The sequence below is a fragment of the Mirounga angustirostris genome, unplaced genomic scaffold (assembly GCF_029215605.1).
Source record: "Mirounga angustirostris isolate CCGP_5_RB_7025 unplaced genomic scaffold, mMirAng1.0.hap1 SCAF_6, whole genome shotgun sequence".
Classification (NCBI taxonomy): Eukaryota; Metazoa; Chordata; class Mammalia; order Carnivora; family Phocidae; genus Mirounga; species Mirounga angustirostris.
Genome location: NW_026991714.1, coordinates 124718458 through 124732861, shown reverse-complemented (window position 1 = coordinate 124732861; position 14404 = coordinate 124718458). Strand labels below are relative to the sequence as shown.

General features: G+C 55.7%; 2 protein-coding genes across 2 annotated transcripts in view; both read right to left on the bottom strand.

Moving 5' to 3' along the window:
• Window positions 1–387: 387 nt before the first annotated feature.
• ANKRD2 (ankyrin repeat domain 2) lies at window positions 388–9334 on the bottom strand. Its single transcript, XM_045878555.2, is given in 10 exon segments — window positions 388–701; window positions 1487–1585; window positions 1692–1790; window positions 2615–2713; window positions 3043–3141; window positions 4614–4721; window positions 4829–4987; window positions 5983–6084; window positions 9151–9240; window positions 9242–9334. Coding segments are annotated over 10 exon segments (1089 nt in total). The 5' UTR covers window positions 9320–9334; the 3' UTR covers window positions 388–545.
• Window positions 9335–11221: 1887 nt separating this feature from the next.
• Window positions 11222–14404, bottom strand: part of UBTD1 (ubiquitin domain containing 1) — a 53985-nt gene continuing 50802 nt past the window's right edge. The window contains exons 2-3 of the mRNA XM_045878554.3: window positions 13694–13921; window positions 11222–12334 (exon numbers count right to left, since the gene is read on the bottom strand). Of these exons, the coding sequence (XP_045734510.1) occupies window positions 11949–12334; window positions 13694–13921 (614 nt within the window). The 3' untranslated portion in view covers window positions 11222–11948. The remainder of the gene's footprint in view (window positions 12335–13693; window positions 13922–14404) is intronic.

The window sequence follows — 14404 nt, the reverse complement described above, 5'->3', positions numbered from 1 at the left end:
CGGCCCCGCCCCGCGGGAGGGAGGCGTGGTTGCTGAGCCGCCGCCCGGAACCGCCGCCCTGCGCCGGCGCCCCGCTGGCCCTGGTCCCGGGCCAGGTTCCCGCCGCGCGGGCGGGCTGCCGCGTGACGAGCCTGTGCTGGCCGCACACAGCCCTGTGGGACGGCGGTCACCAGGACGGGGGGAGGGGCAGGAGGGGTGCGCGGAGCAGCGGACCCACGCTGGGAATTTGGGAAGAGGGCTGGCGGGAAAGAAGCAAGAAGACACCTCGGTAGGAAAAGCCACAGGGCTGAGGCCAGAGGGCTCCAGGCTCCCCTCTTCCCTGAACCTACCCTGGCTCCGTTTTCCTTCACTCCTAAACATTTTAGACACAAATCGAAACAAACATCACCAATAGCAAAAACGACTTTTTTTATTGCAGTAGCTTGTGGGTGTCCCGGATCGTACGCAGAGGAATGGCAGGGTCCTCAGCTCTGGGGGCCGTTCTTAAGAGCCTCTGGCTGCATGCAGGGGACAGCCCGGGTGCCCAGCTGGCCTGGGGCAGGTGTTTAGTGGGCTGGCACAGGCTGGGGGGGCTCCTGCCCACTGTGGGCAGGACCCTCCAGCCCGTTCTGCTCTGTCCCTGGCTCGGGCTCAGGGTGCTCCAGAGCCTGCCGGGTGTCAGCTTGCCACAGCTGCACCAGGTCCGTGGGGGTCTTTCCTGCCTGGGGGAACCAAGCGGAGATCTGGTCACTGTTCAGGTTTGTACCAGGAGGTTCCCTCATCTAGACCAGGGGTTCCAACCAGGGGCAATTGGCAATGTTTAGAATGTTTGTGGTTGTCACAATCAGGTAAGTGGGAACTCCTGGCATTTGGTGAATAGAGGCCAAGGATACTGCTTTAACATCCTATAATGCACAGGACAGTTCCCTCACACCAATTATCCAGCCCAAAATGTCAATAATGTCCTGGTTGAGAAACCCCCACCCACTGCCTCCCCATATCTTCCTGACTTTCCCATTATCCCCTTAGTCTTTCTTGAGTCAGGGGGGCCCTCCCATTCCCCCTCTTTCGTGATTGCTCCAGACCCCAGAGAAGAGCTTGGACTAGGGGACGTAGGACCCTGAGAGAACTCCAGGCCCACACAGTGTGCTAGGGGCGGTCGTGCCAACCAAGCGCTCAGGTTCCTCCCAGCTGTGTTCCTCCATGTCCCTCCCTGGGCCTAGACATTAGGACCCCCTTTGATCTACTTGGGGGCCTTTGGGAAGTCCTCTTACTGTCCTTTCTGGCCCTTCCTCTGCACTTGCACTCTGGACAGAGATAAGCATAGAGAGAGCTGGGAAGGTGGGTGGGCCCCAAATTCCCAGGGGTCCAGAGAGACCCTCCACTGTGAGTGTGCTCTGAGGGCAGGCTGAGTCTTGCTCAGTTCTGTATTTCCTCTGAGTGCCTAGCACAGAGCCTGGGTGAGTGGTGCCCACTAATTACTGAATCAGGGAAGCAATGAACTTACTAGGTTCTTGGTCATCATGTCAGCCCCATGCAGGAGCAGCAGTTTGATGATTTTGTAGCGGTTGAGCCTCACAGCATCGTGCAGGGCACTGTCCCCTTCCTAGAGCCAATGTGACACTCAGTATGGCCCACGGGGGGCATATGGGAGCCCTCAGGCTTCCTGCACCCCCAGGATTGGCTGAGCAGAAGGGAAGCTGAACACTCACTCTGTCTTTGGCATTGATGTCCAGGCCCAGGGATAGAAAGTGCTGCACGATCTCCACGTGCCCTGTCCGGACTGCCACATGCAGGGGGGTACTCAGCAGCTGTGTGGGAAGGAAGCAGGAACTGCTGGCTGAAGGGGTCTGGACTGTGGTGCCCCTGGGAGGGAGGCTGTCCTAACTCCAGCCTAATCCCTTCCCCAAGTCCTAGTGCCAAGGCCTGAGCCCTGCAACGACTAGGAATGCTACAATTTCCACCATCCTATCCAATGGTCTACCTTGGAAGCATTAGGTGCCTCGTCCTCTGGGAGGCCTTCTATGGTTTCCTTCTCACCCAGCTGTTCACTCCTCTGCCCTTCTTTTAATAATTATAATAGATGCCATTTACTGAGAGGTAACTATGTGACAGGTATGGCAAAAGCTTATAAAACATCAGCCTTATGCTGAATAAATAATTTACATACACTGCCCCATCTAATTATATAAGAATTCTGTAAGACATGTGACAGATAAGCCACAGAGGCTCAGAGGCTGTCACTAGTTCAAGGTTACACACAAAGGCATGAATGAATAGAAAAATGGTGGACGAATAAACAAGCGAACAGATGAATAAATGAATGGATGGATGGATGGACAGATAGATAAAGGATGAAGAAGGATGGCACGGATGAACAAATCCCGCATCGTTTGGGTGATCCCAAAGCCCCCTAAATAGTGGATTTCTTCTCTTCCCCTCTCCTCTGTCCTTCCTGCTCCCATCCCCAGATGGTGGTCCCCAAGGACCTACAGGTGATGGCCCCTCCGTGGGCTCTGCAGCCCCTCTAGAAACCAGACCAGCTCACTATCCTCCTGCTTCCTGGGCTTTTCTGTTCTCTGCCCCTCGCCCTCCCTCCCCAACCACCTAATACCTATGAGCGTTATTGCCTCACCTTGTCCCTAATGTTGGTGTCTGCTCCTCGGCTTTGCAGGAGCTTTACCACCTCCAAGCGGCCCCCGCGGCAGGCCCAATGCATGGCTGTGCAGTCCAGCTGGAAGGGAAAGATGGGGCTGGAAGGGAGAAAATGCCCTGGGGGAAAGGACCCCGGCCAAGAGGGCAAGAGGAATCGAAGGAAAGGGGGCAGGGAAGGGGCAGGGGCATGCCTGTGCCTGGGCAATGGACCAAGCAGAGCAGGAGAACCCTTGGGTCCAAGCCAGGTTTACAGAGGATGGCCCCAGGCCATACAACCTACTGGAGGTGGGGCCTGGCCCCAGAGGAAGCCTGTTTGTCTTCCAGGTTGGCACAGGTTTGCAGGGAGAGGGGGTCTACTGGTGCTAGGCCCACCTCCTACCTCCCGCCCAATAGGTGTCTCTTGCTCACCCGATCCTGGAAGTCCACAGTGGCCCCACGGTCCAGAAGCTTCTCCAGGATCTCCATGTGACCTTCCAGGGAAGCTCGATGAAGTGCTGTCCGGTGGAACTGTCCCCAGAGAGACTGTCAGGGCCTGATCTCTGGCCTCAGGCTGAGGTCAGGCCTTACCCCATTTCGATTCTGAGCCTTGTGCTAGTAACCCATAGCTTCCATGTTTGGCAGCTCCTTCGTGTTCTATCCAGACCAGCCTTGGAGCTCGCTTATGCCCTGGGAACTCTGACCTTCTCACTGTGCCCCACCCCCAAGCACACCAAGCTAGGCCTTGACACGGGCTGTTCCCTCTGCCGGCAATGCCCATTTTTGCCCTTACTTTCTGAGTGCTTGATGAATTCTTGCTACTCCTTCAAGAGGCAGGGCAGCTCAAGTGCCATTATCTTGAAACCTCTAGGCCAGAGCTGCCCCCAGGGGACCCAGAGAAACAGTGAGAGGGGATTGGAAGGCAGGCCAAGTCTTACTAGACTCTGTTTCCCCTGAGTGCCTAGCCCAGGGCCAGAAGGGGCAGGTGCGCACCCATGACTGATTCAAGGAAGAATGAACTTTAGCATTTTGCTTTGGTCTCTTGAAACACTCAGGCCAGGAGGCATATCTTCCCACAGCCAAGATCTGGCTGTGTGCCAGTGTCCCTCTACTCTCAATTCTGGTCTTTCCTCTTTTGCACTCCCAGCACCTGGCACAGTGCTCAGAGGTGGGAGGTGTTTGGATAGACCGAGAGGACTGAGACTCCCGAGTCTCATGGAGCGGAAGGGCCATGTAGTCTAAGCCCACAATGATGCAGGCTGCAGAGGGTGACCATTAAGTTGCTTAATCCCGGGAGATGAGTGTGAAAGAGCGCTCTGCCAATGTGAAAGGCAGTTTCAGGGAAAACAGGAAAGTGTGAAGGGTGATGGAAACGTTTTGAAAATCGTGGTGATGGTTGCACAGCATGGTAAATATAATTAATGCCACTGAACTGTACACTTAGAATGACTAAAGTGGCATATTTCATGTTATATGTATTTAGCCACAATACAATAATAAGTTTTAAAAGGAAACGTATTATACAATGCGACACAAAAATAATATCATATCCTAGCATGTGCTTTATAGTTTTTTCCTTCAGTCAGTAAATACTAATCGAGGCATTAATATTCCATTTGATCCCCATGACGTGTTCTGAGGGAAGAAGGCCATTTTACAGAGGAAGAAACTGAGACACAGAGCTAGCTGCAGGTCACATGGTTAGGGAGTGATAGAGATGGGATTTGAGCCCCAAATTCTTGGTTTGGGCTCTTTTTTTACTTAATTCCATTCCTCTTTCTTCCCTAAAAGACCACATGACATTTGTTACTCTGGAGGTAGTTCAAGTTGAAAAGGGCCTAAGGATTTAGGTAAATTCCTGCATGGGCAAGGCGGCATCCCATATCTAAGGGCCCCCCTCCCAAAGGACACCCAATGCCTGTTCTCAAACAGGCCCACAAGTGGGCGGAGTGGGGGTGGCAACTCTGAAAGGGAGGCAGGCCCAGGTGCAAGTAGAACATCACCTGATCACAGGTGTCCGGGGAACCCCCATCGGCCAGGAACTTCTCAATGACCTTCATTTTCCCCTCCACGGCTGCTTTCAGGAATGTCTCCTCTTCCACAGGGCCAGTCTGGAAGGCATGAAACCAGTAATGGAAGACTGCCCTGCAGTGATCAGAGGCCCTCCTGGGCTCCCCATGCCCCCTGCCGACACAGGTGTCCTCCTCAAGACCCTTACGATCTCCTCGGGCTCTGGAGGTGGCTCCTGGGAGGCCATCAGTGCTTCCCGCTTCTTCTGCTTGCGTTTTTTCCGCAGCTTGATGAGGTTCTGGATCCCACCCACGTCGATGATCTCCCGCCGAAGATCTAGGGATGTCTTGCGTACACGCTCTTGGCCCTGCATGGAGGTGGCTCATCAAACCCCATGCTGGGGCCTTGGGGTCCCTGAGCTAAGCTGGGGGAGGAGGATAGAGAGAGCTTCTCAGGAGAGAGAGAATCCAGGTCTAGCTCTCCTGCCCAGGACTAGGAGAAGCAGATGAGACCAGGACACAGATGGGGATCAGGGGACAAGGGGAGACTTGAGGGGACTGCGTAGAAGTAGTCTTTGAGCTTTGAGCCTTCATGTAGTTGAAGGGTAGGAGGAGGGAATCTCAGAGGTAACCCTCAGCCCAGGCCTTCAGAATAGAATCTGAATCCTCAGCTTTCCATGCAGTTTCATTTGTGTGTGTGTGAGATCACAAAAGTAATATAGAAACAGGGGTGCCTGGGTGGCTCAGTTAAACTTGTGCCTTCAGCTCAGGTCATGATCCCGGGGTCCTGGGATGGAACCCCGCACTGGGCTCCCTGCTCAGCGGGGAGCCTGCTTCTCTCGCTCCCTCTGCCCCTTCCCCCGCTTGTGCTCTCTTTCTCAAATAAATAAATTTTTTTAAAATTAAAAAGAAAAGTAATACAGAAACATAAAAGGTATGAAGAGGAAGCCCTTCTCTCCCAGAGGTAACTTCTATTATGGCTTGGTTGATGCCCTTCAGACAAGCATCCTATGGGATCATCTTCCACAATAGTGCTCTGGAAGCTCTGGTTTCCTCGTACCAGCACCGAGGTCTCTCCAATCAGCACACACAACCTCCCTGAGCCCCTTAACATGGGCATGGTGCCCTGCTGTATTGCTACCCAGTCACCTGGGGCTTCCAAAATGAGTCCATCCCCTGGGATCTTGTACACATGCAGATTCTGACTCAGCAGGTCTGGGGTGGGGCCGAGATTTGGCATTGCTAGCATGATCCCGGGTGGGGGTTGCTGAGATAATGGTTTGCATACCTCACTAGGGGGAGCAAAGCCATAAATGCCTGTCCTGTCCCCTGAGCGTGGAGGTTGGGTTCCCCTCACACTTACCTTAACCTTCTGTAAGGCCGGACTCTGAGCCCCGTGGTGCTTCTCATCCTCCAACACCAGCATGTCCATGGGCAGCTTCTGCTGGGCAGTTCCTCGGAGTTTCTGGTGAGCCAAGGAGAGGATGTGCTCCAGGACCTGCCCACAGCACCCAGGGAGCCAGGTAGCCTCTCCCCCAACCCACTCCAAGGAAAGCCCAAAGACCTCCTACTGTGTGACCTCAGAGCCCTTCGGAGCCCCACTCCTGACTGGTCCTGGAGCGCCCCTGGCCAGAGCCAAGCTCCCCATAGTTCCCCAACTCAACCCTACCCCAAGCTCAGCTCAAACACCTGCCCACTGACGGTCGTGTGTCCTCAGCAAGACAAGTTCAAGGGCTACTGGAATGAGTTTTCATGAAATTAAATATATTCACCTTTCAAAGCACTGAGATGATGATGATGATGGTGGTGATTTCTTTGTTGCCATTAAAAATTCACATTGATGAACTGATTGTGGTAAGAGTTGACAGTTATTTTTTAAATAGATTCATGTGTCAATTCAGAAATTCGGCAACTCTCAGATACCAACTTTTTTTCTCAGATTCTACTGCTCCATGAAATCCTGGGACTGGGAACTTGTTGTCAGGGAACCTGAGGGATGGGAGCCACAGCTACGTAGCCTTCAGTTTGAAGGGACTCCTAGCATTCCCCTCATTTTCATTGTAATTATATGGGTGAAACTCCTTCCAAGTCTCCTCTCCATTTGTAGTTTTGACTTGCCTGGACCACTTCCTCATGGGCTCCTCCTCCGTTTTAAAGAAAGCCACTTTTTGCGAAATGCTGGCACCCCATCTCTGTGGGGAGTCCAGATGGCGGCTGGGGAGGAATGGCCACCCTTACAGAGCTCTCAGCTGCCTTGTGCCTTTCCCACTGAGCTCTGGTGGTATACTCCTCCAGGGCTGATTTCCCAGGCTGCTCCCTTCCATGCTGGGCTTACATGGTTTGAGGTGTCCCCAGTGTGGCCTCACCTGAAACACTGCATCTTCTTCCCGGAACGAGGGATGACCTTGGGCTGCAGCTACTACCGCATGTGGGACCCTGGCTGGGTTCCTCATGGAGCATCCAGAGGGTGGGCTTGGGTCATAATCATTTTGGTAACCCTAGCAGCTAGGTCTAGCATATAGCAGGTGCTCAGTGAATGTTGGAGAATAAATGAATGAATGAGTGAATGGATCATGACAGGGGGCGCTCAGCATCTCTGCCCACCCCTAAGTCCTCAGTGATGACCTGACCTTGTATGCGCCCACGACAGATCCCCAGCCCAGGGGCTTCTGGACTCTCCTTCGTCTCCCACACCAAGAAGGGGGAGCAGGCTGGACAGAGGCTCCCCTCTGAGAACCTTGATGGGCTGGGACCTGCTGGAAACACCTAGAGACTCTCGGGCTCACTAGACTCTCTAGTCCTTTGCTGCAGATTTGTCTTTGGGGGCTGACATACAATAAGAACTCAATGTTTATTGAACCGGGTGCTAGTGGGTGAAACACAACAAAACAAACTCCCACCTTACTTTGTAGATCGTTGTGCAGATTAAATGAAACGATGCCTGTACAGAGCTTAGCATGGTGCCGGGCACGTAGGAGGTATTTGGTGGGAAGGCTGGCTCTGTGGGCACCCAGTGTCCCAACAGCCCTGCTGCTATATTTGTTGGGTGAATGAATGGATGAGGACTGCTCCGTGTCCCTTGCTGAAGGTCTCTGTGTCCAGCGGCAGGACTCCAGAAATGGCACTGCAGCATGACTCACCTACCTGGCCCCAGGGGAGAAGTGGCATTCCTAGAGATCCAGGGGTGCCCCAGCCCGGCCTCAGCGGGTTCAGCCCAAGCTCCTCACCCACAAACCTGCCCCCCTCCCCCGCCCCTAGTCCTCATCTCTTCTTCCACCAGAGTCCTGGTCCTTCCCTCTTCCTCACTCCCATTCAGTCACTCTTTTTTTGAACGGAGCCTACCTCCAAACTGATTTATCTCCTCCCTCCCATTCCTGTTAGGGCCAGTCTTTCCCCTCCAATGTGTCCTTCTCAGGCTGTCCAAGCTGCCTTCCTAAAATAGGTCAGATGGCACCACTCAGCCTCACTCAGCAACACTTAGTGTCTCCCCACTGCCCAAAGAATAAATATCTTTCCCATGGCCCTCGCTGGTTTGTGCCCAGCCTTAGCCCCTACCTACTATCAGACTTTCTCACAACAGTCCCACCATCACTCACCCCAACTTTAGTGCCTGTCTTTTCCTTAGCCTGGAATTCCCTCCCTTCCTGATCTCCACTCACCAGCCTTGAAGGCCCCACTCAAATGCTGTCCCGTTCCCAAGAGTCCTTGAGCACCCACAGTCAGAGCGACTCACCTACTCTTTGTGCCCCTTCCCTGCTGACTTAACAGCTCTATTTCACCACTGCTTCACTCTGCCCATTTCTCTGTGGACTTGCCGCTGACGGATGCTGGCTAGAATGACTGTAGGGCTGGTAAGGAGGCAGGGGCTGGCCCTACTGACCCTCTTATTCCTCACAGCACCTGGCACTTGGCAGAGCAGACTCTAAGTCAAATACCAGTTTAAACAGAATGAAGAGTAGACAAGCCTGCACCTCCCCCTTCCCCGACTTCTTTATCCCAGAGAAAATGCAATTGCCCAGAGCTGCATGCTCCAAAGGCCTCCCCAAGTGCAGCTGGTAGTCCTGGGAAAACCCATGCTTCCTTTTCCAGGACCCCTTCTTCGCTCTGCTCCCAGTCTTTATTCTTCTTCAGGGACCAAATGCTGGAGTTTCTCCCGTCTCAGCAACCCCCCCCCCCAGCAGCTGGGAGATCTCAGGGCCCCACACTCCCACCTTCTCTGGCAGCACCCCGGCTGTCCTACTCTGTGCAGCCTGGCCCGCTTCCTCGAGGCCCAGGTGGGTGGAGGATCTCAGGAGCCCAGCTCGGCTCGCCCACCCCACTGTCTCTCAGTTCTTGGGGTTGAAGCCTCAGTCTCCTACTTCCAGCTGCTCCCTCCACCAGGAGCACCCTGGAGCTGGAATGGAGCCATTGGGCCCCTGGGGACCCCTGCCCTCCTTCCCACTGCAGATGTGTCAGCCAGGCTCTTAACTCCTTTGATAGTAGAGGTGGATCTCCTTAGAATCCCCTGGGGTCCCCACACCCGTGCCCATACCTCATTCTCTTCTTCCTGTGCCAGGCGCTCCTCAATAAGTGCCGTGGCCCTCTGCACCGCCTCAGAGCCCTCCATGGTGCCGTCTATAACCAGCCTGTGCAGGCCACAGGGCCTCGGGGGCTTTATAAGCCAGGCCACCCACCCCCACCCCGCTGGGCGCCTTTGCCATGAGCTCACCGGCCCAATTCTCCACCTGCCTCCCCGACCTGTCACCTTCACCCCGGGCAGCCCCAGGGAGCTGGGGGAAGCAGACACAGTTTGCCCCCACCCCCACCCCCTGGCTTATTGGAACTGAAGAGCCCAGTGCCCCAAAAGCAGGGCTGCAGGAAGGAGCCCGCCTAGCCTCTGTCCTGAGTGCTTGGGTCCAGCTGGGCCTTAGCCCTGGCAGCTGGGCTGCACAAAGGACCCACTGGCTGCCTCTAACCCTGATGACAGTGCCACCTGCTGGACGCCTGGAAACTGCCCAACCAGTGCCAGTGAGGGGAACTGAAAGCCAACGGTGGGGACCCAATACAGGTCTGTGTCCCCAGCTGTCCTGTGAACAGGCTCTGCTTGCTCCGCGGTAGGGCAGACTCTGCTATGTCTGGGCTGGAGTGTCAAGGTGCTGGGCAGGAGTCAGGGCAGGTGCCTCCCTCTTTGCCCACAGCTCATGCGGGCCTTTGCCTCTCCGGGGTCCCACAGCGCCCCCTAGTGAGGCATCACTGTATGTGGCTGCATGTCCATTAGCCTCTGACAAACAAGTTTTGCAGAGGCAAAACTTAAAAAGTCTTGCTTCAAGAATGGTGTCAGGAAGCCACCTTAAGAGGGCCAGAGTGCGGGCGCCTGGGTGGCTCAGTTGGTTAAGCGACTGCCTTCGGCTCAGGTCATGATCCTGGAGTCCCGGGATCGAGTCCTGCATCGGGCTCCCTGCTCAGCAGGGAGTCTGCTTCTCCCTCTGACCTTCCTCCTTCTCATGCTGTCTCTCATTCTCTCTCTCTCAAATAAATAAAAAATAAATCTTAAAAAAAAAAAAATTAAAAAAGAGGGCCAGAGTGCAGTACCGAGTCCGGGTGACGACCAGCTCCTTCTGATCATCCTTTCCTCCTGGTTTCCTTGTCAGGCCACCCCGACCGGGGTCTGGCCATGCTTGCTGAGAAGGAAAATCCTCTCAGTGGAGAAAAAGCAGCCCTGAACTTGCTCAGCTCCACACCTAGAACTGTGGGAGTGAGCCCCGGGCCGCCATGACCCAGGTTTAACCTGCCAGTGAGCACAGACGTCACAGCTCTGGAGTTCTGGAATGCTCACGTGGCTCACCCTGAGCTAAACCACCTCATCAGAGGTCCCCCTAGGACGATACGCACACTTTCCCCGAAGGAAGGCCGGGCACTGGCTCCTTTTTCTCTCTGGTTCCCTTGCTGGTAAGCGGACACATGCTCAAAATCTAAATCTGTCCAAGATTTTGCTTTCACATCCCCCAGGGTGCAGTGCAGCGTCTCCAGGATTTGGGCGCATACCTCAGCCCTGAGGGCCCGGCTCGGGGGCTGCAGCAGGCGACCAGCACCCCCCGCTACAGGAGCAGACCAGCAGATTACTAATGCCACCTTCCTGAGACGCGGCCTCTGCTTTCAAAGCACGTTCACATCTGCTATATCCCATTTAATCTTCCCAGCAACTGAGGGAAGAGGCAGGGCAAGAGGCATCTCCTCCACGTTAAGAATAAGCAAAGTGAGGGGCGCCTGGGTGGCTCAGTCGTTAAGCGTCTGCCTTCGGCTCAGGTCATGATCCCAGCGTCCCGGGGTCGAGCCCCGCATTGGGCTCCCTGCTTGGCAGGGAGCCTGCTTCTCCCTCTCCCACTCCCCCTGCTTGTGTTTCCTCTCTCGCTGTGTCTCTCTGTCAGATAAATAAATAAAATCAAAAAAAAAAAAAGAATAAGCCAAGTGGGCTCAGAGGTTAAGGGTTTGTCCTGAGAACCCGAGAGAACACAGGGCCTGGAACGCTAGGAATTCAAAGCTCCCCACTGTCCGTTGCCACCCCAGAACTGGCTCCACAGCGGGGCCGGGGAGCTCCCAGGCAAAGCTAGGCGAGAGAGAAGGAAGGAGCAAAAGGCTTTATTGATAAATATGCAGATATGTCTGTACACAGGGACCTGTGGTGGGCCGTGGCCAGGCTGCAGACCGCCCCCACCGCTTGGGTTACAGCCAGGACATGGCCCCGTGCAGACCCCCGCCTCAACAGCGCAGCCGTCCAGCCACCCACCCGCTCCACCTCTGCCAATTGTGCTGGGGGGCAGGGAGAGGCAGAGGCCGGCCTCAGGCTCCCTGCCCCTGGGGCTCACGGGCCATCCCCTCCCCTCCAGGGGACCGGCACTGGGCCCAGGGCAGAGTCAGGGAGTGGGGGCAGGCGCAGGGGACAGCAGCTGCTTCAGACCCTGAGCAGAAAACCGAAGTGAGCACAGCCGGCAGCACCGGAGGACCGATCTGGGCTCCGGGGGCCTCCGGGCTGGCGCTCGCGGCTCGAACCTGCTGCGGGAGAGAGGCAGGGTGGAAGGCCCCCGTTCGCCTTTTCTCCGACAAGGCTGGCAAAGCCTGTGTATGGCAGCACTGCTTCCTGGGTGCGGGGCCCTGGGGGCCCCGGGGGCCGGCGCCTGGGAGTCAGGGCCCCTCCACGGCTGGCCCAGCAGCCACGCGGCCGGGGGCGCCCCTGAAGAAAGTGGCAGCACGCGGAGGCAGGGTGGGGGCACCCAGTGCTCAGCCGGGGGGGGGGGCTCTTCGCCCCGCAGAGGCCTCCACAGTCTCTCTTCCCGGGGGTCCGCGGGCTCCTCAGTCCTGGGGCGGCGGGGGCTGGTTGATGATGACCTGGATGACAAAATCTTTCTGGATCTTGGTTTCCTGGAGTCGTGTACGGTCTGTAAGCAGCTTCCCGGAGAAGAACCACCGCTGCCAGGACGGCTCGATGCCCTCCTGGGTGTGCAGCTGCCTCTTCAGCTGCCCCACTGTGTCGGGCAGGCTGGCGCTGAGCCTCACGTCCTTGCCCGTGGAGAGGCGCACCTTCAGGGGGAACTCGCGGCGCACCCCGGGCGTGGGCTCAGGTGGCTCCAGGCTTTCCTCCTCCATGTGCTCCAGCAGCAGGTTCACAGGCGGCGACAGGCAGTAGATGGGCAGCTGGTAGCGATTGCCCAGCTCATCATAGCATTCACAGAGGGTGCCTGGGTGAAAAGCGGGGCAGTCAGAGTCTGCTTGGGGAGCCCCACATTTCCCACGTGGAAGCCCTGACCCCCAATGTCACTGTAATTTGGAGACAGGGGCCCATACGGGAGTCACTAAGGTTAAATGAGGTCATCTGGGTAGGGCACCCATCCAACCGGTGTCTTCTTAGCGTCTTTCTAAGAAGAGACAGTGGGGCACGCTCTCCCAGTTTGTACGTGAGGACATAACAAGCAGGCGGCCATCTACAAGCCAAGAAGAGAGCCCTCACCAAAAACCAAATCAGCTGGCACCTAGGTCTCGAGCTTCCCAGCCTCCAGAACTATGAGAAAGAAATTTCTGTTGTGCAATAAGCTACCCAATCTGTAGGGGTGTTTTGTTAGAGCAGCCCAAGCAAACTAATACACCTGTTCTGGCCACCCCACAGTCCCTAAACCCACCCTGCAGTCAGGTCTCTCTGGGATAGGCAGCTGGGAGGAGTTCAAGGTAGAATCAGGAAGATGTGGGCCGGCATCTTGGCTCTACTAGGTACTGGCTTGTTCAATGCTGGCAAACTATGTAACTTTCCATTTGCTCATTCAACAACTCTTTCCTGAGCACATGTGCTGGGCGCTGGGGTTCCCAGGATGAATGAGAAAGCACGGGCCCCACTCTTCATGGCTTATAGCCTGGGGGGTCCCAGTTTCCTTCCTGCACTATGTATTGCACACAGTAATATACTTGTCGTGTCTTGAGCACCTACTAAGTTCCGGGACTGGACTAAAGGCTGTTCTGCATATCTTGCTGAGTCCTAACAACCATCTTATGAGGTGGGTATCCCCACTTTACCGTTGTAAGTTCCTGAGACTTTAAAATCCAGGAGCTTCCTGCTCAGGGACACACTACCAAAAACAGAGACATTTGTTAAAACCCAGGTCTGTGACTCTACAGTTCACTGTGACCCTCTACTTTACATTGCCCCATAAGGCTGTTATGAACTTAAATGAGATACTACAGAAGCTTCTAGCTCAGTGCCCAGCACATAATAACATCCAACAGAAGGTTAGTGCCTCAGATGTTCTGTGATCCCAAAGTACCCTGAGCAACGCTAGCTTGCTCTCATCACACTGCTTTGAGGTCGGTTGGTGCCTTTCTATCCCTTCATTAGACAAGCGGGGTCTGGGTCTCACTTTAGTTTTTGTCCCCACTCCTGGTGCATGCTCAGTAAGGGCTGCGTGAATCAACAAGCAAATGGCTACCCTGGCCACCTAGCAGCTTGGATAAAAACTCCTAATGTGTGGCTGGCCACCGGCCCTCTTCTAGCCGAAGCAGCCCGACGGCCCCCAGCCCAACAGGGAGAAAGCCCGGCCCTGCCTGCTCACCATGAGGCAGGGTGATGCTGGCTCCATCCAGGATGGCCTGAGCCAGCTCATGGTCGTTGGCCTCGGCTGCATAGGCGGCGGCCTTGAGGGCGTCCCAGATCTCCTTGCGGCCCTCGAAGGCAGGTGCTGTGTCCCAGAACTCATCCCGTTTGCTCCGCAGCTGCCCGTCAGTCATGGGGTAGTCACTCTTCCACTTCAGCCGCTCCTTCTTCAGGGGCTCATTGCGCCCTGGGCAGGACGGGAGGGAGAGGCTGAGTGCCTCTGAAGCCAGGCTGCGGCCCGCTCGCTCTCCCGCCCCTCCCCTGCCAGCGCCCTCCCACCCCTCCCCTCCCCAGCAGTGGCTCCGAAGTATTCCGGTCTCAGGGCCCCTTCCTGGCAGCGTCAGGGAAGAGTCTGGAAACTGCATACACCCAACCTGGGGACGTAAACAATTTTTGTCAGCAGAGCATGCATCGCCTCCTTCTTTGATTATAAAGGCGTACATGTTCAGTAGTCTTAAAAACCTGGCAAGAATGCCAGTGTGTGAGAGGAACTGGCCATTTATGGGGCAGGGCGGGTGCTTTAAACCCACTGCTCATCTGGTCCGCAAAACCCAGCAGATGGGCCCACTGAGGCCAGGAGAGCCCATCATTTGCCTGAGGCCACACGGGTACAGATTCCACACAAGACATTCTGAGTGCTGAGGCCACCCTCCGTCTGTGCCATGCTGCC